The sequence below is a fragment of the Scyliorhinus canicula genome, chromosome 5 (assembly GCF_902713615.1).
Source record: "Scyliorhinus canicula chromosome 5, sScyCan1.1, whole genome shotgun sequence".
Classification (NCBI taxonomy): Eukaryota; Metazoa; Chordata; class Chondrichthyes; order Carcharhiniformes; family Scyliorhinidae; genus Scyliorhinus; species Scyliorhinus canicula.
Window position 1 is genome coordinate 57920795 of NC_052150.1, and position 27079 is coordinate 57947873.

General features: G+C 51.9%; 1 protein-coding gene across 2 annotated transcripts in view; it reads left to right on the forward strand.

Annotated features, from left to right (window-relative positions):
* Window positions 1–27079, forward strand: part of trnau1apb (tRNA selenocysteine 1 associated protein 1b) — a 127811-nt gene that overhangs the window by 93227 nt on the left and 7505 nt on the right. For both annotated transcript variants that reach the window (XM_038797125.1, XM_038797126.1), the window contains one exon: window positions 3588–3639. In XM_038797125.1, the coding sequence (XP_038653053.1) occupies window positions 3588–3639 (52 nt within the window). The remainder of the gene's footprint in view (window positions 1–3587; window positions 3640–27079) is intronic.

The window sequence follows — 27079 nt, forward strand, 5'->3', positions numbered from 1 at the left end:
CTCTCTCCCCCCCGCCCCCCTCCTCCCCCCCCGCCCCCCTCTCTCCCCCCCGCCCCCCTCTCTCCCCCCCCGCCCCCCGCTCTCCCCCCCCCGCCCCCCTCTCTCCCCCCCCCTCTCCCCCCCGCCCCCCTCTCCCCCCCCCGCCCCCCTCTCTCCCCCCCGCCCCCCTCTCTCCCCCCCGCCCCCCTCTCTCCCCCCCCGCCCCCCTCTCTCCCCCCCGCCCCCCTCTCTCCCCCCCGCCCCCCTCTCTCCCCCCCCGCCCCCCTCTCTCCCCCCCCGCCCCCCTCTCTCCCCCCCGCCCCCCTCTCTCCCCCCCGCCGCCCCCTCTCTCCCCCCCCGCCCCCCTCTCGCCCGCCCCCCTCTCTCCCCCTCCGATCCCCTCTCTCCCCCCCCCCGTGCCCCGCCCCCCTCTCTCCCCCCCCCCGTGCCCGCCCCCCTCTCTCCCCCCCCGTGCCCGCCTCCCTCTCTCCCCCCCCCGTGCCCGCCCCCCTCTCTCCCCCCCCCGTGCCCGCACCCCCCCTCTCTCCCCCCCCGTGCCCGCCCCCCTCTCTCCCCCCCGTGCCTGCCCCCCTCTCCTCCCCCCCCGTGCCTGCCCCCCTCTCTCCCCCCCCCGTGCCGGCCCCCCTCTCTCCCCCCCCCGTGCCTGCCCCCTTCTCCCCCCCGTGCCGCCCCCCCTCTCCCTCCCTGCCCCCCCTCTCCCCCCCCCGCCCCCTCTCCCCACCCCAACCCCCTCTCCCCCCCCAACCCCCTCTCCCCCCCATGCCTGCCCCCTCTCTCCCCCCCCTGGCCCCTCTCCCCCCCCCCCTGCCTGTCCCCTCCCTCCCCCCCGCCTCCTGCCCCCTCTCCCCCCCCCGCCCTGCCTGCCCCCTCTCTCCCCCCCGCCCTCCTGCCCCCCCTCTCCCCCCCCCGCCCTGCCTGCCCCCCCTCTCCCCACCGCCCTGCCTGCCCCCCCTCTCCCCCCCGCCCTGCCTCCCCCTCTCCCCCACCCTTAACCCCCTCCTCTCCCCCCTCTCTCTCCCCCCCCCTCTCTCCCCCCCTCTCTCCCCCCCTCTCTCCCCCCCCCCTCTCCCCCCCCCCTCTCCCCCCCCTCTCCCCCCCCCTCTCCCCCCCCCTCTCCCCCCCCCTCTCCCCCCCCCCCCTCCCCCCCCCTCTCCCCCCCTCTCCCCCCCTCTCCCCCCCCTCCCCCCCCCCTCCCCCCCCTCTCCCCCCCCTCTCCCCCCCTCTCCCCCCCCTCTCCCCCCCTCTACCCCCCCCCTCCCCCCCCTCTCCCCCCCCTCTCCCCCCCCCTCTCCCCCCCCTCTCCCCTCCCTCTCCCCCCCCCTCTCCCCCTCCCTCTCCCCCCTCCCTCTCCCTCTCTCCCCCCGTCCCGCCCCCCCCTCTCTCCCTCCCTGCCCCCCCCTCTCCCTCCCTGCCCCCCCCCTCCCCTCCCTGCCCCCCCCTCTCCCTCCCTGCCCCCCCCTCTCCCTCCCTGCCCCCCCTCTCCCTCCCTGCCCACTGGCCCCCCCCCCCATGCCTGCCCCCTCTCTCACCCCCCCCTGTCCCCTCTCCCCCCCCCCCCGCCTGTCCCCTCTCCCCCCCGCCCTGCCTGCCCCCTCTCCCCCCCCGCCCTGCCTGCCCCCTCTCCCCCCCGCCCTGCCTGCCCCCTCTCCCCCCCGCCCTGCCTGCCCCTCTCCCCCCCCGCCCTGCCTGCCCCCTCTCCCCCCCGCCCTGCCTGCCCCCTCTCCCCACCCCCCTGCCTGCCCCCTCCTCCCCCCCGCCCTGCCTGCCCCCTCTCCCCCCCCCCTGCCTGCCCCCTCTCCCCCCCCGCCCTGCCTGCCCCTCCTCCCCCCCCCTGCCTGCCCCCCCTCCCTGACCCCTCCCCCCCCGCCCTGCCTGCCCCCTCTCCCCTCCGCCGTGCCCCCTCTCCCCTCCGCCGTGCCCCCTCTCCCCTCCGCCGTGCCCCCTCTCCCCCCCGCCGTGCCCCCTCTCCCCCCCGCCGTGCCCCCTCTCCCCCCCGCCGTGCCCCCTCTCCCCCCCCGCCCTGCCTGCCCCCTCTCCCCCCCCCCCCTGCCCCCCTCTCCTCCCCCGCCCTGCCTGCCCCCTCTCCCCCCCCCGCCCTGCCTGCCCCCTCTCCCCCCCGCCCTGCCTGCCCCCTCTCCCCCCCCCGCCCTGCCTGCCCCCTCTCCCCCCCGCCCTGCCTGCCCCCTCTCCCCCCCCCCGCCCTGCCTGCCCCCTCTCCCCCCCCGCCCTGCCTGCCCCCTCTCCCCCCCCGCCCTGCCTGCCCCCTCTCCCCCCCCGCCTGCCTGCCCCCTCTCCCCCCCGTCCCTGCCTGCCCCCCTCTCCCCCCCCGCCCTGCCCTGCCCCCTCTTCCCCCCCGCCCTGCCTGCCCCCTCTCCCCCCCGCCCTGCCTGCCCCTCTCCCCCCCCCCCTGCCTGCCCCTCTCCCCCCCCCCTGCCTGCCCCTCTCCCCATCCCCCTGCCTGCCCCTCTCCCCCTCCCCCTGCCTGCCCCTCTCCCCATCCCCCTGCCTGCCCCTCTCCCCCATCCCCCTGCCTGCCCCCTCTTCCCCCCCGCCTCCTGCCCCCTCTCCGCCTCCTCCCCCTCCTACCCCCTCCCCCCCCGCCCTCTACCCTCCTTAGCCCCCCTCCTTCCCCCCTCCTTTCCCCCTCCTTCCCCCCTCCTTCCCCACCTCCTTCCCCCCCCTCCTTCCCCCCCTCCTTCCCCCCCTCCTTCCCCCCCTCCTTCCCCCCCTCCTTCCCCCCCCCTCCTTCCCCCCCCTCCTTCCCCCCCCTCCTTCCCCCCCCTCCTTCCCCCCCCTCCTTCCCCCCCCTCCTTCCCCCCCCTCCTTCCCCCCCCTCCTTCCCCCCTCCTTCCCCCCCTCCTTCCCCTCCCTCCTTCCCCTCCCTCCTTCCCCTCCCTCCTTCCCCTCCCTCCTTCCCCTCCCTCCTTCCCCTCCCTCCTCCCCCCTCCCTCCTCCCCCCTCCCTCCTCCCCCCTCCCCCCTCCCCCCTCCCCCCTCCCCCCTCCCCCTCCCTCCTCCCCCCTCCCTCCTCCCCCCTCCCTCCTCCCCCCTCCCTCCCCCCCCTCCCCCTCCCTCCTCCCCCCTCCCTCCTCCCCCCTCCCTCCTCCCCCCTCCCTCCTCCCCCCTCCCTCCTCCCCCCTCCCTCCTCCCCCCTCCCTCCTCCCCCCTCCCTCCTCCCCCCTCCCTCCTCCCCCCTCCCTCCTCCTCTCCCTCCCCCCTACTCTGGCTCCTTCCCCCTCCCCCCACCCCATTCTCCTCCTCTGCCCCTCCCTCTCTTCCTCCCACTCATCTCTCCCCTTTCCCTTGCGGCCTGCATGCATGCCTCCCTTTTTCTTCTCACCTCTCCTTTGCTCCCCCACCCTTTCCTCTGGCTCCTCGCCACCCTTTACTCTGGCTCCTCGCCACCCTTTACTCTGGCTCCTCGCCACCCCATTCTCCTCCTCTGCCCCTCCCTCTCCTCCTCCCACTCATCTCTCCCCTTTCCCTTGTGGCCTGCATGCATGCCTCCCTTTTTCTTCTCTCCTCTCCTTTGCTCAGTTTTGACACGTTGATCCTCTGCTTCTTGACATTACTGAAAATCTATTTCAGTTTCAGCAAAATTCCACCATTACTGAGGAAACTGAAGAGGAGCCTCTGGAAGGTAAAAACCTTTTTTAGTGTTTATTGTATCACATAAGGCCGTCACAAGGATTTAAATATTTAATCTCATTGACAGTGACTTTTAAATATAGATGTTTTCTGTGGCTTGACTTTTTTTTTTAAAAGTGATCATTTCTAAGCTGTATCCTTGGTGTGTGATTTGAATAATTACACCTTGTGGATATGTTTGTGCTAGTGTAAACATAACCCTGCTGTTTAAGAAAGGAAGAGAAGAAAAATCAAGACTTAATAAACAAGTACATAGAAAATCATGTGATTTAAGTAGAATCAACATGGATTTTTGAAAGAGAAATAGTGTTTGAAAGCTAGGATGGGTAAGTACATTGTAATAGCCAAGCACTGAGACTTTTGGTGAATCCACACTCAACAGAAATATGGTGATGTAGATGGGGTGGATTTTTCTTTAACCTTTCATTTTTGAGAAATTGAAGACTGAATAACGTCACATTTTTAGAACTTTTCAGGAAGTACAGTCAATTTAAAAGATTGCTGACTCACTTGAACCCATATACACATTCCCCCGAGCACAGTTTTGTAATTGAAAATAAATGGCACGGGGAACTTTTTGGGGCCAATGGAGGAAGTCAACCCTAACAAAAAAACAACTGTAATTATGAGCCTGTTTGATTGAAAGCAAATGGAATACAAGAATAAAATAGACTTGTTTTCCTCCTCATATGGGGCTTATGCTTTTGGACTTTTGCTTTTGTATCAGCAATGTTGGCCACAAGACCCCATTGCAAGGGAGCATGAAATTATTGCCCTATGGTTTGCCAATGGTCTGGCAAAGAAAGCAATTGGAGTGTAAAACCATTGCAAATTATATTCCTGAATTCATGAAACTCCCTCGCTATTGTAGGTATGGTCCAAAATTAGGCTGTAAACTTGAGATGTATAGAACAATAAAATACTTTTGAGCTAATGGGAAAGAGGCCTATGATGAGGCCACAGGCATTGGATTGGCAAAAAGAGATGGTTACAAGCAAGTTCTTTTCCCAAGCTGGCAGAGAAGACCCACCAGATTTCAGTGGGATCCAGGTTATGGCAGCCATGTTCAGCCTCTGAATCAGAAGTTCAGATGTTATTTTTGCCACAGCCTAAATGCCCCAATTTTAAGTAGTAGTTGAGTGTGTGTGTGAACTGAGCATTACTTCAATAACCGTATTCCAAATAATCAATATTGTATTATTATTTACCATTGATGATAGTTTAGCCATCTAAAATGGCCACCTGCAAAGGACCATGGGAATTGTGGTCAGCTTGGACACAGACAGGTACATAGCCTCTGTGTATTGTGCAATATAGCCAGACCTGACTGAACTTGTATCCATTAACAGTCAATCACCATTTCCCCAGGACAATAGAGTTTGAATCAAGGAGCTACAACAGTAGCAGACTAACCGGCACCACTTTTCCTTATTTGGAAAGGCCTACATGCCTATGATAGTGGTAGCTAGGACCCGTCCAGCCACCGAGGTATCCGCCCCCTAATTGGCCAGGATCAATGAGGGCGATCGAAATCCTATCAGTCTATTGGATCTGGAATTAGGACCGCCCCAAAGGGCGCGAAAGCCAGGGTGATAAGAAGGACGGCCTCTTTTGGACCGGCCTGTATGCGCCCAACTGTAGCATATCAGCTAGCCAAGTTCAAGGACCCGCGATCGCTACCTGAAGGACGAGCCCAACCAAGACGAACCTGAAGACTTCCAACTGACCCACGTGGACACAGATAAAGGCCTTATCTTGCACAGACTGTCACCCTGAAGTTAAGAAAGGCCATCTTAGTTATTAGGCCTGGTTTAGTGCGTAGTCACGTGTATCATTGAATATAGTAATGTGTTTTGTGTTGTTAATAAACTGTCTTTGAACTAATACACTAGTTGTGTAGTCATTCGGTCAATATAAGAAACAGCTTGTGGTTCACATCAAAATATAGAACTTAACATTTATTGGCGACTCTGATGGGACCTTGATTAGAAGTGACTTTATTACTCCGAGAGAGAGTCCACAGCTTTGAATCAAATTGGGGAAAAAAGAAAAAGAACCACAAGAGTAAGTTTCATATCAACCGAATTTCGGAAGTGTGCAATGACCACATGCGTAACTAATAGGGAAGGGTAAGACTTGCATGCAAATCTAGAGGGATTGTGAACCGGAATATAGCCGTAAGCCGTACCCGTTGTTCAATCGACTCCTTATTCCCCGCTGTTCCAAGTAATTATCAGTAGAGAAGAGATGGCAGCGCAGGTGATAGAAAAGATGATAAATCCACAGCAGCAACCCAAGGTCGCAGTAGCCGACAAATCAGAGCAGTGCCCCATATGGGAGGATGTATTGAGAAAGTATTTAAAGGGGAAAGAATGGCCCCTTTGGTCGAGGTGGGACCTGAACAAACTGGACATGTTACACCTGGGCAGGACTGGGACTGATGTCCTCGGGGGGGGGGGGGGGGGGGGGGGGCTATAGAGCGGTTGGAGAGTGGTTAAACTAATGTGGCAGAGGGGGTGGGAACGATGCAGGAAGTCGGAAGGTAATTAAACAGGTACAGAAACAAAAGGCAGTAAGGGGTAAAGTGTAAGGCAGAGAAGCCACAGTCAAAAATCAAAAGGGACGACAGTACAAAGTACAGCGGTGAGGGGAGCTCAGTGAATAGGCCGAGTAATACGAAAAGGAATAAAACGGGAAGTAAAAAACATAAATGGAAAGGGAGGTATAAAAGCCAACATAGGTGTACTTTACCTGAATGCTCGCAGTATTCGGAATAAGATAAATGAGTTGATGGCGCAAATCATCGTGAATAACTATAATTTAGTGGCCATTATTGAACCATAGTTAAAGGATGGTCACGACTGGGAGTTAAATATCCGAGGGTATCAAACTATACGGAAGGGCAGAGTGGATGGTAAGGTGTAGCTCTATTATTTAAGGATGACATTGGTGCTATGGAGAATAAGGTTGAATCCATTTGGGTGGAAATCGGGAATAGTCAGGTGAAAAAGTCAGATAGGAGTAGTCTATAGGCCACCAAATAGTAACATTATGGTGGGGCAGGCAATAAACGAAGACATAACTGATGCATGTGGAAATGGTACAGCAGTTATCATGGGGGATATTAATCTCCATGCTGATTTGGTTTAACCAGGTCGGTCAAGGCAGCCTTGAGGAGGAGTTTATAGAATATATCTGCGATAGTTTCCTAGAACAGAATGTAATGGAAACAAAGAGGGAGCAAGCGGTCCTAGATCTGGTCCTGTGTAATCAGACAGGATTGATTAATGATCTCCTCGTTAGGGATCCTCTCGGAAGGAGCGATCACAATATGGTGGAATTTAAAATAACAGATGGAGGGTGAGAAGGTAAAATTAAACACTGGTGTTTTGTGCTTAAACAAAGGAGATTACTATGGGATGAGCAGAACTAGCTAAGGTAGACTGGGAGCAAAGACTTTATGATGAAACAGTGGAGAACCCTCCAAGCGATTGTTTTTTTTTCAGTGCTCAGCAAAGGTTTATACCAACAAAAGGACGGTAGAAAGAGGGAAAATCAACCGTAGATATCTAGGGAAATAAGGGAGAGTATCAAATTGAAGGAAAAAGCATACAAAGTGGCAAAGATTGGTGGGAGACTAGAGGACTGGGAAATTTTTAGGGGGCAACAGAAAGCTACTAAAAAAGCTATAAAGAAGAGTGAGATAGATTTTGAGAGTAAACTTGCTCAGAATATAAAAACAGATGGTAAAAGTTTCTACAAACATATAAAACAAAAAAGAGTGGCTGAGGTAAATATTGGTCCTTGGATGAGAAGGGAGTTTTTAATAATGGGAGATGAGGAAATGGCTGATGAACTGAACAGGTTTTTTGGGTCGGTCTTCACAGTGGAAGACACAAATAACATGCCAGTGACTGATAGAAATGAGGCTATGACAGGTGAGGACCTTGAAATGATTGTTATCACTAAGATAATGGGGCTAAAGGTAGATCAGTCTCCTGGCGCTGATGGAATGCATCCCAGAGTGCTAAAAGAGATGGGTAGGGAAATTGTAAAAGCAGGGAGTTCAAGCAAAGTATTTCACTGTGTTGGATATTAGCAAGGTTTTTGGTCCATTCCCCGAGATAGAGTTTGCCAATATACATTTGCATTCACTTTTCAAGGCCAACAGTACATGTGGGCGTGTCTTCCCCCAAGGATTCCATAATTCTCCCTCCATTTTCCACACAGCTAGCTACTGGTCTCTCTCAATTCTCCCGCCCCGAATGCCTTGTTCAGTATGTAGACGACCTGCTCCTGCAAACCGATACCAGGGAAGAGCATGTGGCTCTGTTAGCCGAATTACTCACCCTGCTCCAGTCCATCGGATGTAAGGTAAACCCCAAAAAGGCACAGATACTGAGGGGGAAAAGGTGCTCTATTCAGGCACCATTATCACCCACTACAAACGCGAGATTGAACCGAAGCGAATTGACTCTATTGTGAAATTGCCCCAGCCCCGTCATGTAAGTGCACTGTTCATTCCTAGGTTTAGTGGGATACTGTAGGAATTACATAGATGGTTTTGCCACCAAGGCTGCCCCACTCTCCGAGCTTCTGGAAAGGAACACACCATGGAATTGGCTTCCACAGCATTCAAACGCCATAGACGATTTAAAACGCACCCTAGGCACAACTCCCACTTTACAAGTTCCCGACCCTGACTTGCCCTACGACATAGAAGTAGCAACCACCGATCGAACCCTTTCAGCAGTGCTCCTACAGGAACGCAACGACCGGTAGCCTATGGTTATAGAGTTTTAGACCCGTAGAACAAGGATTTTCCGCCTGTGATGGACATTTGCTCGCAGTCTTTTGGGTAGTTCAGTATTTTGCGTATATTACAGGCCTCAACCCAGTCACGGTCTTGACTGAGCACACCCCCACCCAATGTTTGTTAGACGGCAGACTAACTGAAAGATGATTCAGTTAGCCAGATCAGAGCAGCTCGCTGGGCACTCTTACTACAAAGCAGGGATATTTCTGAAACGCACCATGACCCACACATTTTTGGCAGACAATTTGCAATACGCAGGGACTCCACATGAATGCCAGATAATTGCAGCCCCCCCCCCCCCCCCCCCCCCCCCCAGGACCCTTTGTTTCCAAGTCACTACAACCACGTATAAGCTGTGAGACACAAAGTTCCCAAAATACAGGGGACACAGTAAAAATCTAAGTAGACGACTCCTCCACTGTTGAGGATGGTGTAAGAATCACTGGATGCGGGATTTACATGGAGGATTCAAAGGGACGCCAATAGAAGAGGTATCTTTAAAATTTCCGGACACTTGGGTTCGCAAGCAGCAGAACTCGCAGCCAGAGCTTGCGTTGTTAATCACCCAGCCACCTTCCCAACACTTGTGGACATGCATTCAGACAGCTTGTTTGTCTGCAACAGTTTACCAGAATTGCTCCCCCTATGGGAATCTCGAGGTTTTGTATCCACCGACGGAAAACCCCTACCCTCTGTCCCTTTTACTGAAACACATTCTCAAAGAAGCCACCGGCCACGCATACGGCATCATTAAAGTAAAGAGCCATCACCGCACTTCCCCACCTGGTAATCGCAAGGCAGACGTCTCGGCGAAAGCTGGATCACGTGGTCACTTTTGGCAACCCCCTGAAGGCGAGCAGGTGCATTCAATCCAGGTTTCCCAAGCCCAGAAAGCAGACGGCTCCCTCAAACAGGTACTGAACAGCACCGACCCAGCCCCCAATGATAAATGGAAGGGGACACACAATACAAGACGGAATAGTTTTAAAAGACTGAATTTTTATGGTCCCTACCCAAGACAAACCAATTAATCTATCAATTCCATGACGGATACGGATATCGGGGAATAGACACCACCATTGCCCATTTTAGATCTTTGTGTTGGCCCGAATTGAAAAGCGATGTCACACATTATGTTGAGAATTGCCTCATTTGCGCTCAGAACAGTCCAGAACATTATGCAAAGAAGGGACAATTAAGACACACCCAACCTGTAGAAGGCCCCTGAACAAATCAGCAAATAGATTACATTGGCTCCCCCCCCCCCCCCCCCCCCCCTTTGCAGAAACAGTTTAACAGTTTCAAGCGAAACTGGTTGTTAGCGATACCTTTGCAAAATGGGTTGAAGCATTCCCCACATGTTCAAACACGGCAAAGGCCACCAGTAAAATTTTGGCCCAATAGAAATTTACGCGCTGGGGTCTTCCATGCAGCATTTTTTTAAAAAAATATTTTTATTCTCCTTTTTCACAATTTTTCTGCTGAATTTACACCCAACAACAATCAATAACCAACAACAAATATATCACACCCCATAACAGTAACAACAATCCCATCCTCCCACCATTCCCAGACATCAGCCCGGATGTTAACATAAACAATTGACAAAGAAAAAAAAGGAATCGGGGATTACCCATAGCCATCTTCAACATACACAGCTCTCCTCTTCTCTCCCCCCCCCCCCCCCCCCCCAAACTAATGTTCGATGTTATCCAGTTCTTGAAAGTGCATAATAAATAGTGCCCATGACTTGTAGAACCCCTCCGAGCTTCCCCTCAGTTCGAACTTAACCTTCTCAAGGGTCAAGTATTCCAACAGGTCCCCTCGCCACGCCAGGGCACAGGGTGGAGAGGCCGCTCTCCATCCCAGCAGGATCCGCCTTCGGGCGATCAACGAGGCAAAGGCTATGATATCTGCCTCCGCACCCGTTTCCAACCCTGGTTGATCCGACACCCCGAATATGGCCTCCCGGGGACCCGGGTCCAGCTTCTCATGCACCACGTTGGAAATTACCTTAAACACCACCTTCCAGTACTCTCCAAGCTTTGGACAGACATATGAACATGATTAGCGCCCCCCCCCCCCCCCCCCCCCCCCCCCGGCAACTTTCACACACATCTTGGGGCCTCACGGTAGCATGGTGGTTAGCATCAATGCTTCACAGCTCCAGGGTCCCAGGTTCAATTCCCGGCTGGGTCACTGTCTGTGTGGAGTCTGCACGTCCTCCCCGTGTGTGCGTGGGTTTCCTCCGGGTGCTCCGGTTTCCTCCCGCAGTCCAAAGATGTGCGGGTTAGGTGGATTGGCCATGCTAAATTGCCCGTAATGTAAGGTTAATGGGGGGATTGTTGGGTTATGGTTATACGGGTTACGTGGGTTTAAGTAGGGTGATCATTGTTCGGCACAACATCGAGGGCCGAAGGGCCTGTTCTGTGCTGTACTGTTCTATGTTTCTATCTTCTACCCCTTCAAAGAATCGGCTCATCCTTGCCCTCGTGAGGTGTGCCCTGTACACTACCTTCAGCTGTATCAGCCACAACTTCGCACACGAGGTGGAGGCATTCACTCTCCGGAGCACATCACACCAGACCCCCTCCTCTATAACCTCTCCCAATTCTTCCTCCCACTTCGCTTTGATCCCCTCCAGTGGTGCCTTATCCTTTTCCAACATAGCTCCGTATACCACTGACACTGTCCCCTGCTCCAGTCCCCTTGCCACCAGCACCTCCTCCAACAACTTGGAGGCCGGTTCCTCCGGGAAGCTCTGTATCTCCTTCCTGGCAAAGTCCTGAACCTGCATATACCTAAACACTTCTCCCTGCTCCAGCCCATACTTCGCTTCCAGCTCCCTCAATTCTGCAAATCGACCCCGAGGAAACAAATCTTGTAGAGTCTTGATCCCCTTCTCTTCCCATTTCCGAAAGCTTCCATCCCATCTCCCTGGCTCAAATCTATGGTTCTCCCGGATCGGCATTTCCCTCGACCCTGCCCCCAACCTGAAGTGTTGGCGAAACTGCCTCCAGATTTTCAATGAAGCTATTACTACCGATTTTCAATGAAGCTATTACTACCGGACTCCCGGAGTATTTCCCCGGAGCTATCGGGAGCGGGGCCGTTGCTAGTGCCTTCAGCCCCAACCCCCTGCACGAACTCTCCTCCATTCTGACCCACTGGGAATCAAGCCCTCTGACCCAGCTCCGCACCTTCTCCACATTCGCCGCCCAGCAGTAGTACATCAGGTTCGGGAGACCCAAACCCCCTGCCTGCCTTCCCCTCTGGAGCAACACCTTCCTCACTCTGGCCACCTTCCCTCCCCATATAAACGAGGTCATTCTCCCCTCAATCTCCCTGAAAAAAGACTTTGGCAGGAAAATCGGTAGGCATTGAAAAATAAACCGAAATCGCGGCAACACATTCATTTTAACTGCCTGCACCCCACCCGCCAGTGACAGAGGGAGACCGTCCCACCTCGCCAGGTCGGCTTTCTAGTGATGTTTTATCTGCGAAGCCTTCCCCACTCCCGGGCAACCTGCACCCCCAAATACCTAGTGAGTCCCTGCCCTACGGAATGGCAGCCTCACCACCCCTGCCCCCACCCCCGGTTGAGACACCACAAAATACTCGCTCTTGTCCAAGTTCAGCTTGTACCCAGAGAAAGACCCAAATACCTGCAGCAACTCCAATATTCCTCCTATCGACGCACTCGGCTCCGATACATACAGCAGCAAGTCGTCGGCATACAAGGACATCATATGCTCTATTTCCCCCCCCCCCTCCCTCACTATTCCTTTCCATGCTCCCAAACTTCTTAATGCGATGGCCAACGGCTCAATCGCAAGCACAAACAGCAGGGGTCCAGACACTCGCCTTCGTCTCCTTATATAATAACTTTACCCAGTTCACAAATCTTGGTCCAATCCCAAACCGTTCCAGCACTGCCATCAGGTACCCCCATTCCACCCGATCAAACACCTTCTCGGCATCCAGTGCCACAACCACCTCTGTTTCCTTCCCTTCCGCCGGTGCCATAACGACGTTCAAGACCCTCCTAATATTCGAAAACAGCTGCCTCCCTTTTACGAACCCTGTCTGATCCTCACCTATCATCTTCGGAAGGCACCCCTCCAGCCTACCCGCCAGTACCTTTGCCAATACCTTTGCGTCTACATTAATGGACCTATACGACCCACACTCCGTCGGATCCTTGTCCTTCTTAAGCAACAGTGAAATCGATGCCTGCCCCAAGGTTTGCAGCAGCACTCCCTTCCCTATCGTCTCTTCAAACATCCCTACCATCAGGGGTGCCAACTTATCCTTAAATTTTTTATAATATTCCACCGGAAACCCATCCGGCCCTGCCACCTTCCCCGACTGCATCTTCCCAATCGCGTCTTTTATCTCCTGCTCCAGTATTGCTCCTTGGCTCCCTCCCCTAGCCTCGGGTACTCCAACCCATCCAGAAATTCCAGCATCTCACGGTGGCTCTGACCTGCCTGTACAACCTCTCGTAGAATTGCTCAAAAACCTTGTTAATCAGTTCCGGAGCCACCACCAACTTCCCGGCCCTATCCCTTACATGAAGAATTTCCCTTGCTGCTGCCTCCCTCCGGAGCTGACCTGCTAACATGCCTTGTCTCCATGTTCATAAACTGCACCCCTTGCTCGCCTCAGTTGGCGCACCGCCTTCCTGGTGGTAGTCGGTCGAAGCTCGCCTGTAGTTCCTTCCTCTTTCCCAGCATCGCTGGGTCCCCATCCTTCGCATAACTCCTATCTGCCTCCAACATCTCATCTATTAGCCTCTGCCGCTCCAACCTCTCCTCTTTGTCCACCCTGGCCTTAAACAAAATTACCTCACCCCTCACTACCGCCTTTAGAGCCTCCCAGATGACTGCCATTGACACCTCACCGTACAGTTGAATCTTACATATTCCTTAATTACCTTTTCAATTTTTTCACAGAATACTTGGTTCCCCAAAAGCCCCACATCCAGTTTCCACCCCGGCCTCTGTACTACTCCCTTCTCCAGCACCATATCCACCCAATGTGGCGCGTGATCTGACACAGCAATTGCAGAGTATTCCGACCCCTTGACCCCAGCCAGCAAAGCCTTTCCCACCACAAAAAAGTCAATCCGCGAGTATACCCGATGGACTGCTGAGAAAAATGAGTACTCCCGTTCCCCTGGGTGCAGGAACCTCCAGGGGTCCACCCCTCCCATTTCCACCATTAGCCCAGCTAGCGCCTTTGCCCTCCCCCCGATGGGACAATTTAGCATGGCCAATCCACCTACTCTGCACATTTTTGGGTTGTGGGGGTGAAACCCACGCAGACACGGGGAGAATGTGCAAACTTCACACGGACAGTGACCCAGAGCCGTGATCGAACCTGGGACCTCAGCGCCGTGAGGCGGTTGTGCTAACCACTAGGCCACCGTGCTGCCCTAACCCAACCCTTTTTAAGTCTCACCTGGTCCTTCACCCTCAAGTGAGTTTCTGGCAGCATTGCCACATCGGTTTTCAGACTTTAAGATGCGCAAGCACCCTTGACCTTTTGACCGGATCGCCTAGCCCCCTCACGTTCCACGTAACTATCCTTACTGGGGGTCTCTTACCCCCTCCCCACCTTTCTTATCCACCATCAACATACCGCCGGGCCCTGCCCCATAAGCCTGACCTGTCCATTGTTAACATCGAACCCCTACCCCCCCCCCCCCACCTTTCCCCCAGAAACAGCATCCAACCCTTCCTCTTCTCTTCTCCCCCCCCCCCCCCCCCCCCCCGCGCCTCGTAGGCCCATTGACGCCTGCTATCCATGCTCCAATGTCTGCAGCCCTCCTCTCCTATCACCTCCGTTCACTAGCTGACTGATTTAGCTAGCTAGTGCGGGTGGCTCCCCCCCGCCAAGATCTATCATCCCCTTCCACCCAATCCCAGAGAAAAAAAAAACAAACCCAACAATCTAACTCGTACAGTTCACTAACATAACATTTAACCGTCGCAACACAGAGCGCCCATCAACGCACCATTAACTTAAACTCTATAACAATACAAAGAGAAGTAGATTACAATACAAATCCGTAAAAAGAAAGTTAATACATTTATACATTTTCCGGCTGTTCAAACACAGTCCACAGTCTCTCTTCCAGCTCCGCTCTTCATGTCTGTCCCAAGCCTTCTGCTTCACTAACGCCTCAGCCGCATCCACTGTCTCAAAATAACAGTCTTTGCCATTATACGTTACCCTCAACCTTGCTGGGTACACCATACCAAACCGTACCCCCTTGTACAACGTCACCTTCACTCACCCAAACGCCGCTTGTCTTTTTGCCAACTCCACCGTCAAGTCCTGGTAGACCCAGACCGTAGTACCATCCCACAGTATCTCCCGCTTCTGCTTCGCCCAGCTTAACACCTTCTCCTTCATACAAAACCTATGGAAGCAGATAATTACTGCCCTTGGCGGCTCGTTCACTTTGGGCTTCAGCCTTAATGACCGATGGGCTCGGTCTAGCTCGTACTGGGAGGAGCTCTCGCCCTCCCCCATCAGCTCCGCCAACTTCTTAGCGAAGTATTGTGTTTGCCTTGGGCCCTCTGTCCCTTCGGGCAAGCCCACAATTCTCAAATTATGCCTCCTTGAGCAGTTTTCCAAGTCTTCCAGCTTTGCTCGGAGACCTCTATTAATCTCCACAGCCCTCCGCAACTCATCTCCCATCGAGGTGACCTGGTCGCTGTGTCATGACATGGCTTCCTCCATTTCTTTCATCTTCTCTCACTGCTCTCACCTCGGCCAATGCCTTTGCCACCGCCACCTTCAACGGGGCAATTATCGGGGCGATTGCCTCCTCCACCAGTAACTTCAATGCGGCCGCTGTCTCCTTTTTCCAAGCTTCCATGTGCCTCGCAAACTGTTTTTCCAGCTTCCCCGCCATCACCTCGGCCATCTTCTCCACCGTAAATAGTGCGGCCCCGCTTTGCAGTTCGGCTTCCGCCATCCTATCGCCACTTTTATTTGTCTTCTCCTTCAGCGGCGACCCCGCGTTTCCTCCTTTCTTCGACGTTGCTTTTCGCATCCTTTAGCAGCTTATTGTTTTTCACTTTCTTTTTCTTCTCTCTCTCCCTCCACCCTTCTGTCCTTCATCAATCTGAATTATTTTTTTTAAAGACAAAGGGGAGGAGAAAAAAAAACTTCACCGAACTTCATTACATTTCTTTTAAATCTTCCAGCTCTCTTCCTTTTCCCTCTGTACTCATCCAGACACCCCTGGGACCAGGTTCCAGCCTTCTTCCTCCTAGGTGGGAGCCATCCGTTGTGGGACACCGCACTTGCATGGTGTCCTGGACTCGGGCCTGCCTCCTCATAGCTCCGCCCCCGCTGCTCTGGCCCTGACGCCGCGCTGGGCCCAGGACCTCAGCCCCCGCCGCCCAACATCCGCGCAGGGTTCTTCATCGGTTTTTAAACTCCAGCCCCGCTGGCTGCTCGCGACGGCCCCAAAGGCCGACGGTAGTCGGGGGGGGGGGTGCGTCGAAACTCGGGGATTTCCCCGAAATCGCCGGGACTCGCGGCCACCGGCAGGAGCACTTCGCGCTGCGGCCGCCCTGAGCGCCCACGCCACCGGAGGTCCTTCCACGCAGCATTGACTCAGACCAAAGTTCCCATTTCATCGGCAGGGTAATGCAAAAGGTTATGACTATTTTCGGCATCAAACAGAAATTCCATATCGCATACCACCCCCAATCTAGCGGCATAGTAGAGCGCATGAATCATACTTTAAAAACGACCATTAGGAAAACGGTACAGCAGAACAATACCACTTGGGACACAGTACTATCCTTCGCTCTCATGTTTATCAGGAACACTGTTTCCAGTTCCATAGGTTTCACCCCCCCCCCCCCCCCCCCACACCCTTAAGACAGGGAGACCCATGAAAGGCATTGAATATTTATTAGGGCTTGATTTGGCAAATCCTGCAGTAACCCCTCTCGCCATGAAAAAGCAGTTCAACAGGTCACTGAGAACATTAAAGCAGCACAGCTAGCTGCAGCTGTCCGACTAGGTGCTGGAAAGAAGCAGAGTATAGCCAACTTCGACAAAAAAGTTCACCCCGTAGAGTACACAGTCGGCCAGCAAGTTATGATCTCGTTGTCCAACCCCAGTTCCTTCCTATACCTTAAATTCGCAGGCCCCTGCTCCATTGCAGACAAAATAAGCCCCTCCGTGTACAAAATAGCATACCCCAACGGTAAGACTGGTTGGTTCCACATCAACCAACTCAATGTCAACAGATCACAACGTAGCCACGCCCACCACTTAACCTTAGCAATGGGAGAGGACGCTCTGCCACTGACGATTCAGCCCAACACCCACTCCAACCCTCTTTCCCCCCCCCCCCCCTCCTGGCGACAACTATCCCTCGACTCCACCCACACTCGCAGGTTTCAACACACTCAATGAGAGTCCCCAGGATTTGACTGACATCCCTGACAACTGGTGCGATCTCTCCGCCCTCCGCTACCGTAGCCCCCGGAACGACACCCTGAATCTCTTCAACCCTTTCAATAACAATCCCCACCCATCGACTGCTCCTCTGCCCACCCCCAGCAACACTGCTTCCACTGCAGTTCACCACTCCCCAACTACCTTCCATCACGTCAATACCCCGAAACTCCTCTTTGGCACCGTGACAATTCCTGCAGGCTGGCAAGACATGACGAATCGGACCATCCGCACGCCTACGCGGCTAATGCCCTAAATCTGCAGACACAAGTCTGGCAACCAGGCGAAGAAAGCACTGAGACCCTCTTGGGCAATGATTTAACGCAATTGATGCACGCAAATATCTGAGATGTCCAGATGATAAGAAACGGGCACCACCTAAGAATTAAGGTGTCCTAATTTCTGATAGAGCCTGTCTGTCTTCTTCTTTTCTACCTTTTCTTCCGTTTCAATACATGGTTTTAATTAATGTCGGCCTGACACCCGATATCTTTATACAGTCATAGTTCTCTTCTCACAGAAACACAGATGCGAGCTACTGACCAATGGCAGTTAAGGAAAGGTCTTTTAAGGAAAGGTTGATTAGAGTGCAGAACAGACATGTCCCTGTGAAAATGAGGGATCGAAATGGCAAGATTAGGGAACCATGGATGACGGGTAGAATTGTGAGACTAGCTAAGATGAAAAAGGAAGCATACATAAGATCTAGGCGACTTAAAACTGATGAAACTTTGGAGGACTATCAGGAAAGTAGGACAAATCTCAAACGTGCAATAAAGAGGGCTAAAAGGGGTCATGAAATATCTTTGGCTAATAGGGTTAAGGAAAATCCCAAAGTCTTTTATTCGTATATAAGGAGCAAGAGGGTAACTAGAGAAAGGATTGGCCCACTCAAAGACAAAAGAGGGAATTTATGCATGGAGTCAGAGGAAATGGGTGAGATTCTTAATGAGTACTTTGCATCGGTATTCACCAAGGAGAGGGACATGGCGTGAGGCTGGGGATGGATGTTTAAATACTCTAGGTTAAGTCGGCATAAGGAAGGGGGATGTTTTGGGTATTCTTAAAGTCATTAAGGTGGACAAGTCCCCAGGTCCGGATGGGACCTATCCCAGCTTTCTGAGGGAAGTAAGGGACGAAATAGCTGGGGCCTTAACATATATCTTTGCAGCATCCTTGAGCACGGGTGAGGTCCCGGAGGACTGGAGAATTGCTCATGTTGTCCCTTTGTTTAAGAAGGGTAGCAGGGATAATCCAGGAAATTATAGACCTGTGAGCTTGACGTCAGTGGTAGGCAAACTGTTGGAGAAGATACTGAGGGATAGGATCTATTCACATTTGGAAGAAAATAGACTTATCAGTGATAGGCAGCATGGTTTTGTGCAGGGAAGGTCATGTCTTACAAACCTAATAGAATTCTTTGAGGAAGTGTCAGAGTTAATTGATGAGGGATGGGCTGTTGATGTCATATACATGGACTTCGGTAAGGCGTTTGATAAACTTTCCCATGGCAGGTTGATGGAAAAAGTGAAGTTGTATGGGGTTCAGGGTGTACTAGCTAGATGGATCAAGAACTGGCTGGGCAACAGGAAAGAGAGTAGTGGTGGAAGGGAGTGTCTCAAAATGGAGAACGGTGACTAGTGGTGTTCCACAGGGATCGTGCTCGGACCACTGTTGTTTGTGATATACATAAATGATCTGGAGGAAGGTATAGGTGGTCTGATTAGCAAGTTTGCAGATGATACCAAGATTGGGGGAGTTGCAGATAGCGAGCAGGACTGTCTGAGTATACAGCAAAATATAGATAGATTGGAGAGTTGACAGAGAAAAGGCAGATGGAGTTCAGTCCAGGCAAATGCGAGGTGATGCATTTTGGAAGATCTAATTCGAGAGCGGACTATACGGTCAATGGAAGAGTCCTGGGGAAAATTTATGTACAGAGGGATCTGGGAGTTCAGGTCCATTGTACCCTGAAGGTGGCAACGCAGGTCGATAGAGTGGTCAAGAAGGCATACAGCATGCTTGCCTTCATTGTACTGGGTATTGAGTACAAGAGTTGGCAGGTCATGTTACAGTTGTATATGACTTTGGTTAGGCCACATGTGGAATACTGCATGCAGTTCTGGTCACCACATTACCAGAAGGATGTGGATGCTTTAGAGAGGGTGCAGAGGAGGTTCACCAGGATGTTGCCTAGTATGGAGGGTGCTAGCTATGAAGAAAGGTTAAGTAGATTAGGATTGTTTTCGTTGGAAAGACGGAGGTTGAGGGGGGACCTGATTGCGGTCTACAAAATTGAGAGGTATGGATAGGGTGGATAGCAACAAGCTTTTTCCAAGAGTGGGGGTGTCAATTACAAGGGGTCACGATTTCAAGGTGAGAGGGGGAAAGTTTAAGGGAGATGTGCGTGGGAAGTTTTTTTACGCAGAGGGTGGTGGGTGCCTGGAACGCTTTGCCAGCGGAGGTGGTAAAGGCGGGCATGATAGCATAATTTAAGATGCATCTAGACAGATATATGAACGGGCAGGGAACAGAGGGAAGTAGATCCTTGGAAAATAGGCGACAGGTTTAGATAAAGGATCTGGATCGGCGCAGGCTGGGAGGGCCGAAGGGCCTTTTCCTATGCTGTAATTTTCTTTGTTTTGAGAAAATATCAGCCACGATGAATGGTGGAGCAGATTCGATGGGCCGAGTGGCCTAATTCTGCTCCTATGTCTTATGGTCTCCTCATTATTTTATAGACATCTACAAGATCACCCCTAATCTTACGCTCCAGGGAAAAAGGTCTCAGCCTATCCAGCCTCTCCTTATAGCTCAGGCCATCAAGTCCTGGTAGCATTATCTCTTCTGCACTCTTTCTAGTTTAACAATATCCTTCCTCTAATAGGGTGACCAGAACTGAACACAGTATTCCATTTGTAGTCTCACCAATGTCTTGTACAACTTCAAGACATCCCAACTCCTGTATTCAATATCCTGACCAATAAAACGTAGCATGATGAATGCCTTCTTCACCCTGTCCACCTTAAAGGAGCTATGAACTGTACCCCTAGATCTTTGTTTTGTAACTCGTCCCAACTCCCTACCATTAACTGAGTAGGTCCTGCCCTGATTTCAACTACCAAAATGTATCACCTCACATTTATCCAAATTATTTTTTTTAATATAAATTTAGAGTAACCAATTCATTTTTTTTCCAATTAAGGGGCAATTTAGCGTGACCAATCCACCTACCCTGCACATCTTTGGGTTGTGGAGGCGAAACCCACGCAAACACTGGGAGAATGTGCAAACTCCACACGGACAGTGACCCAGAGCCGGGATCGAACCTGGGACCTCGGCGCCGTGAGGCAGCAGGGCTAACACACTGCGCCACCATGCTGCCCACATTTATCCAAATTAAACTCCATCTGCCATTCATCAGCCCACTGGCCCAATTGGTCAAGATCCTGTTGCAATCTTATATAACCTTCACTGTCCACTATGCCACCAATCTTGGCGTCATCTGCAAACTTACTAACCATGCCTCCTACATTCTCATCCAATTCATTAATATATATATAACAAATCACACTGGACCCAGCACCGATCTCTGAGGCACACCACTGGTCAGAGGCCTCCAGTTTGAAAAACAACCTTCCACAACCATCCTTTTGTTTCAGTCGCCAAGCCAATTTTGTATCCAATTGGCTACCTCCCCCTGGATTCCGTGAGATTTAACCTTTTGCAATCTTAACCTACCTTGTCAAGCGCCTTGCTAAAGTCCACGTAGACAACGTCGAGTGCACTGCCCCCATCTACCTTCTTGGCTCCCCCTTCAAAAAACTCAATCAAATATGTGAGACATGACTTTCCCCTTACAAGCTACGCTAACTTTCCCTAATTAGCCCTTGGCTGTCTGAATGCCTGTAGATCCTGTCCCTCGGGGTCTACGGTAATTCCTTGTTTCTAGCTGGTCTGAGAGAAGGAAGTACTCCTAAATATTTCAAACTCGTGTCGCTCTTTACCCTTCACTGTAACATAAGAACTAGGAGCAGGAGTAGGCCATCTGGCCCCTCGAGCCTGCTCCGCCATTCAATGAGATCATGGCTGATCTTTTGTGGACTCAGCTCCACTTTCCGTCCCGAACACCATAACCCTTAATCTCGTTTTCTTCAAAAAACTATCTATCTTTACCTTAAAAACATTTAATGGAGGAGCCTCAACTGCTTCAGTGGGCAAGGAATTCCATAGATTCACAACCCTTTGAGTGAAGAAGTTCCTCCTAAACTCAGTTCTAAATCTACTTCCCCTTATTTTGAGGCTATGTCCCCTAGTTCTGCTTTCACCCGCCAGTGGAAACAACCTGCCCGCATTTATCCTATCTATTCCCTTCATAATTTTAAATGTTTCTATAAGATCCCCCTCATCCTTCTAAATTCCAACGAGTACAGTCCCAGTCTACTCAACCTCTCCTCATAATCCAACCCCTTCAGCTCTGGGATTAACCTAGTGAATCTCCTCTGCACACCCTCCAGTGCCAGTATGTCCTTTCTCAAGTAAGGAGACCAAAACTGAACACAATACTCCAGGTGTGGCCTCACTAACACCTTATACAATTGCAACATAACCTCCCTAGTCTTAAACTCTATCCCTCTAGCAATGAAGGACAAAATTCCATTTGCCTTCTTAATCACCTGTTGCACCTGTAAATCAACTTTCTGTGACTCATGCACTAGCGCACCCAGGTCTCTCTGCACTGCGGCATGCTTTAATATTTTATCGTTTAAATAATAATCCCATTTGCTGTTATTCCTACCAAAATGGATAACCTCACATTTGTCAACATTGTATTCCAACTGCCAGACCCTAGCCCATTCACTTAACCTATCCAAATCCCTCTGCAGACTTCCAGTATCCTCTGCAGTTTTCGCTTTACCACTCATCTTAGTGTCATCTGCAAACTTGGACACATTGCCCTTGGTCCCCAACTCCAAATCATCTATGTAAATTGTGAACAATTGTGGACCCAATTGATAACTGAAAAATTAAGCCCATCCAATTTTTGGCAGGGAGTATTTAATTGGGCAGGATGTAGGCAGGTGTCCACAATCATGTGGTCTGGATCCTCTGGTGATCCTGGGAATCAGGTGGGTGCATTATCAACAGCAACCACTGCTTCCCTGAGTTGTTGCTGAGCAAAGGGCTCTCAGCAGTTGGCACTTCTGCCTGGCGGGTCCTTGATCCTGGGGAGTCCCGTCACCAGTTGTTATTCTTATTGTTGTGGAAATTCAAAGCAAGCACTTCATTCTATTTCAGTGGGTGACTTGTATTCTAGATTGCAGAAAAGCTGCCCCCTCTTCATTTTGCAGGATCCAATCCATAGCTAATGTGCCTTTTGTTTTTTCAGTGGGGTAACTCTTATTCCCCAAAATGACTTCCTCCAGCTCTTTCCCTCCACCCCCTGCCAAAGCCAGGTGAATCCTATCTTTCAGACAATGTTGTGACACCACCATCAACATCCCGGAGTTGTACCACCGACAGGCCAGACCCAACAGAGGTGGTGGTACAGTGGTATACAGTCAGTGGGGAGTTGCCCTCCATATCAACTCTGGACCCCATGATGTTTTGTGACATCAGTTCAAACATGGGTAAGGATACAGGTGGCACATACCACCCCTCAGCTGATAATCCGCACTCTTTCATGTTGAACATCAATTGGAGGAAACGGGGTCGTAAGGGCACAGAATGTACTCTGGGTATGGTACTTCAAAATCCATCACGAGTGGCTTGGTTGCACCACTATTGACTGAGCAGTCTGAGACCTAAAGGATCGCTGTTAGATTGAGTCTGAGGAGAAAATATACTTTGGCTCATCCAGCACAAATGCATCTGTCCATGACCATATCAGTAGTAGTGACCCGCAGATGCATCTGTCCGTGACCAAATCAGTAGGAGTGACCATCACACCGTTTGTGGAGACTTGAGGCACTTCTTCATGCACATCATCATGGAGATCAAGATTGGGCATTTATGAGGCATGTGGGCCATCAGCTGCAGCAGAATTGTATGCAACATAATTGTAACCTCAAAGCCTGATAGCTACCCCCACCCCCTCCCACCCACTATCATTACAGCAAAGCCAGGCAATCATCCCAGGTTCAATGAAAAGTGAAGGAGGAAATGCCATTAGAAGCATCAGACATACCTAAAATGAGGTATAGGCCTGGTAAAGCAACAGCTGACGAGTGTGCCAAGCAGCATATGATCGAGACAACTAAGCGATCCAATAACCAAAGGAGCAGATCTTAAGCTCTTCGGTGCGACCAAATCGAGGTGTGAATGGCAGTGGAAAATTGAACACACAGTATAGAAGATTAGGCCATCTTCTTACAATGTCTTCAGCCAGAAATACCAAGTGGAGGATCTATCTCCACATTGCAACATCTTCATCTTCAGCCAGAAATATCAAGTGGAGGATCTATCTCCACATCCTCCTGAGGTCCCCATCATCACAAATGATGTGGCGATGCCGGCATTGGACTGGGGTGAGCATAGTAAGAAGTCTTAAAACACCAGGTTGAAGTCCAACGGTTTGTTTCAAACACGTGCCAGTTTTCAACCAATTCAATTCACTCCCATGTATACTGCAAAGGCGATGGGCCATGACAATATTTTTTGGCGTCGATGACTGGGCCAAAATTTATTGCCCTTCAGAAAGTGGTGGTGAGTACACTCTCACAGCGCTGTTGGGGAAGGAGTCCATTTTGATCCCGTGACAGTGAAGGAGTGACGATTTCTCAAGTCAGGATGGTGAATTACTTGAGGGGAACCTCCAGATGGTGGGGTACCCAGGTATCTGCTGCTCGTCCTTCCTCAAATCCAGGGTTGTGGGCCATACTTCTTGGCGTTCCCGATCACAGGAAATAGTGGCCAACGGCCGTGACTGGCTTTTTAAAAATGCTGACTGCATCTGCCTTTCAGAATGCCGACCGTCCCGCGCATGCCTGCATCCTTAGCAGTGACATTTTTTCAAAGGATGGCGTCTTCCTGCCTGTGGCGACAGCAGAGAGCAGGTCACTTGTTCCATACACTGGCAGTCATGTGCCCTGGGATGGAGAGATTCCTCCGTTTTGTTCGCAGCAGGCAAACAACAGGACTGAAGAATTAAAATGGATTGTTTCGTAATACGGAAGAGAGACCAGAGACACAAACAGGCCAGGATCTCGCAATTACATCTACTGGAGAGAGAGCTGCTCAGGAAATTCCACAGCAGGACAAAGCAGTGCTGGTGTGAGCTCCAGGGCCTCCTGACAAACAGCCCAAAGCTGAAATCGCAAACGAAGCAGTATTTTTTAAGGTATGGCTTTATTAATTATGCCATTGCAAATCAGGAAGCGAAGTCCATGGCAGACTGGCACAGAAGGTGAAGTCAGGGCAGCACAGTGGCACAAAGGTTAGCACTGGGACTGCACTGCTGAGGAATCGTGTTCGAATCCCAGCCCTAGGTCACTGGCCGTGTGCTGTTTGCACATTCTCCCCGTGTCTCCTCATACGTTCAGGTCAGAGACTGCGCACGGCAGCGGCCTCCAATGGCCGCGCTGTGCTCCATGGCAGATTCGGCCCACGGACCTGGACCGTGGAGATAGTGCCCCCGATCTCCCCTCGCCTGACCTGGCCCTCCCCCGACTGTGGCGGTGGCAGACCGAGTCCGCAGCCATCTCGCGAGTTTCCTGAACGGCAGGACCAGATTAGTTCCATGCTGTCGGGAATTCAGCCAGTCGGGGACTGAGAATAGCTGGGTGGGCCTCAGGCAATGGCCTCAGGTGATGGATACTCGGCGCAGCGTATTTCCGGGGGGCATTTAATTGCGGAACCGGCCTTGGGCCCGATTTTCATGCGGGAAACTGGATTGTCCGTCCTGTCGCTGAATGTGATTTCAACGCCGGGATGCGGAGAATACAGCCCAAGGTCGGGTGAATTGCGGGGAGTGATGAGAACTGTCAGGGGATACAGCAGGATATAGATCAGTTGGAGATTTGGGCGGAGAGATGCCAGATGGAGTTTACAAAGAAAGAACAAAGAAAAATTACAGCACAGGAACAGGCCCTTCGGCCCTCCAAGCCTGCGTCGATCCAGATCCTCTATCTAAAACTCGCCTATTTTCCAAGGATCTACTTCCCGTGTCACGTGTCCAGAGGTGCAGTGAAAAGTATTTTTCTGCGAGCAGCTCAATAGATTATTAAGTACATGAAAAGAAAAGAGAAAAAATACATAATAGGGGCAACACAAGGTCTGATTAGTAAGTTTGCAGACGAGACAAAGGTTTGTGGAATTGCGGATAGCGATGAGGACTGTCAGAGGATACAGCAGGATTTAGATCGTTTGGAGACTTGGGCGGAGAGATGACAGATGGAGTTTAATCTGGACAAATGTGAGGTAATGCATTTTGGAAGGTCTAATACAGGTAGGGAATATACAGTGAATGGTAGAACCCTCAAGAGTACTGACAGTCAGAGAGATCTTTGTATACAGGTCCACAAGTCACTGAACGGGGCAACACAGGTGGCAAAGATAGTCCAGAAGGCATACGACATGCTTGCCTTCATTGGCCGGGCATTGAGTATAAAAATTGGCAAGTCATGTTGCAGCTGTATAGAACATTAGTTAGGCCACACTTGGAGTATAGTGTTCAATTATAGTAGCCACACTACCAGAAGGATGTAGAGGATTTAGAGAGGGTGCAGAAGAGATTTGCCAGGATTTTGCCTGGTATGGAGGGCATTAGCTATGAGGAGCGGTTGAATAAACTCGGTTTGTTCTCACTGGAACGACAGAGGTTGAGGGGCAACCTGATGGAGGTCTTCAAAATTATGAGAGGCATAGACAGAGTGGATAATCAGAGGCTTTTCCCCAAGGTAGAGGGGTCAATTACTAGGGGGCATAGGTTTAAGGTGCGAGGGGCAAGGTTTAGAGTAGATGTACGAGGCAAGTTTTTTTTTTACACAGAGGGTAGTGGGTGCCTGGAACTCGCTGCCGGAGGAAGTGGTGGAAGTAGGGACGATAGTGACATTTAAGGGGCATCTTGATGAATACATGAATAGGATGGGAATAGAGGGATACGGACCCATGACGTGTGGAAGATTGTAGTTTAGTCGGGCAGCATGGTCGGCACAGGCTTGGAAGGCCGAAGGGCCTATTCCTGTGCTGTACTTTTCTTTGTTCTTTGTATCATTAATTTCCCTTGAAGGTGGTGGTGAACAGGCGCCTCGAACTGTTGCGATGCTGTTAGAGAGAGAATGTTTCAGAACTTTGAGCCAGTGACAGTGAAGGAATGGCAATATAGTTCCAGTTCAGGATGAGTCACTTGAGGGAAACCCCTACGGGAGAGTGCAAGAGATTGAGAACACCAGTGATTGAGTTCAAGTTTGGAACTCCTGAGGTGATGTCAGAATTCAAAAGGAAGTGGAAGCAGTAGATGGAGTGAGTACAGTTGGGTAAGTATTTAACTACTTTATCGCTTCGCTTGAGAGGACCCTGGAGTAATTGATATTTGATTTTAAGTTTTTTCCAAAAGGTTCAATTCAGAGGTATGTCATGGCAGGAGAGCTCAAAGCTCTGGAGTGCTCTTTTGCTTTGTGGGAAGCCGGGAACATCACGTATGCAGGAAACGTCTCCAGCTGCAGCTCCTGGAAGCCTGGGTTTCTGAGCTGGAGTGATGACTGGGGACACCTGTGGGCATTCGTGAGGTGGAGAGTATAGCACGTATAGAGAGGTGGTCACACTTAGCTAAGGTTCCACAGGAAGGGAATGGATGACCGCTCGGCAGATAGTGCAAGAATCTCCTGTGCCTATTCCCCTGCAAAACAGATGTAACACATCGGATACTGCTCTCGGAGGGGGGGAGGAAGCAGCAACAGACAACATTTGTTGCACCGCTCCTCCACAGCAGAGTGTGGGCATGCAATAGTTATGAGCGATTCAATTGTAAGATGAATAGATTGCAAATGAGACTCCAGGATGGTATGTTGCCTCCCTGGTGCTGGGGTCAAGGATATCTCGAGGGAGGAGGGGGAGAGAGAGAGAGAGAGAGGGGACAAGCCAGTGGTCACGGTACACATTAATACAAACTGTATAGGTCTTAAAA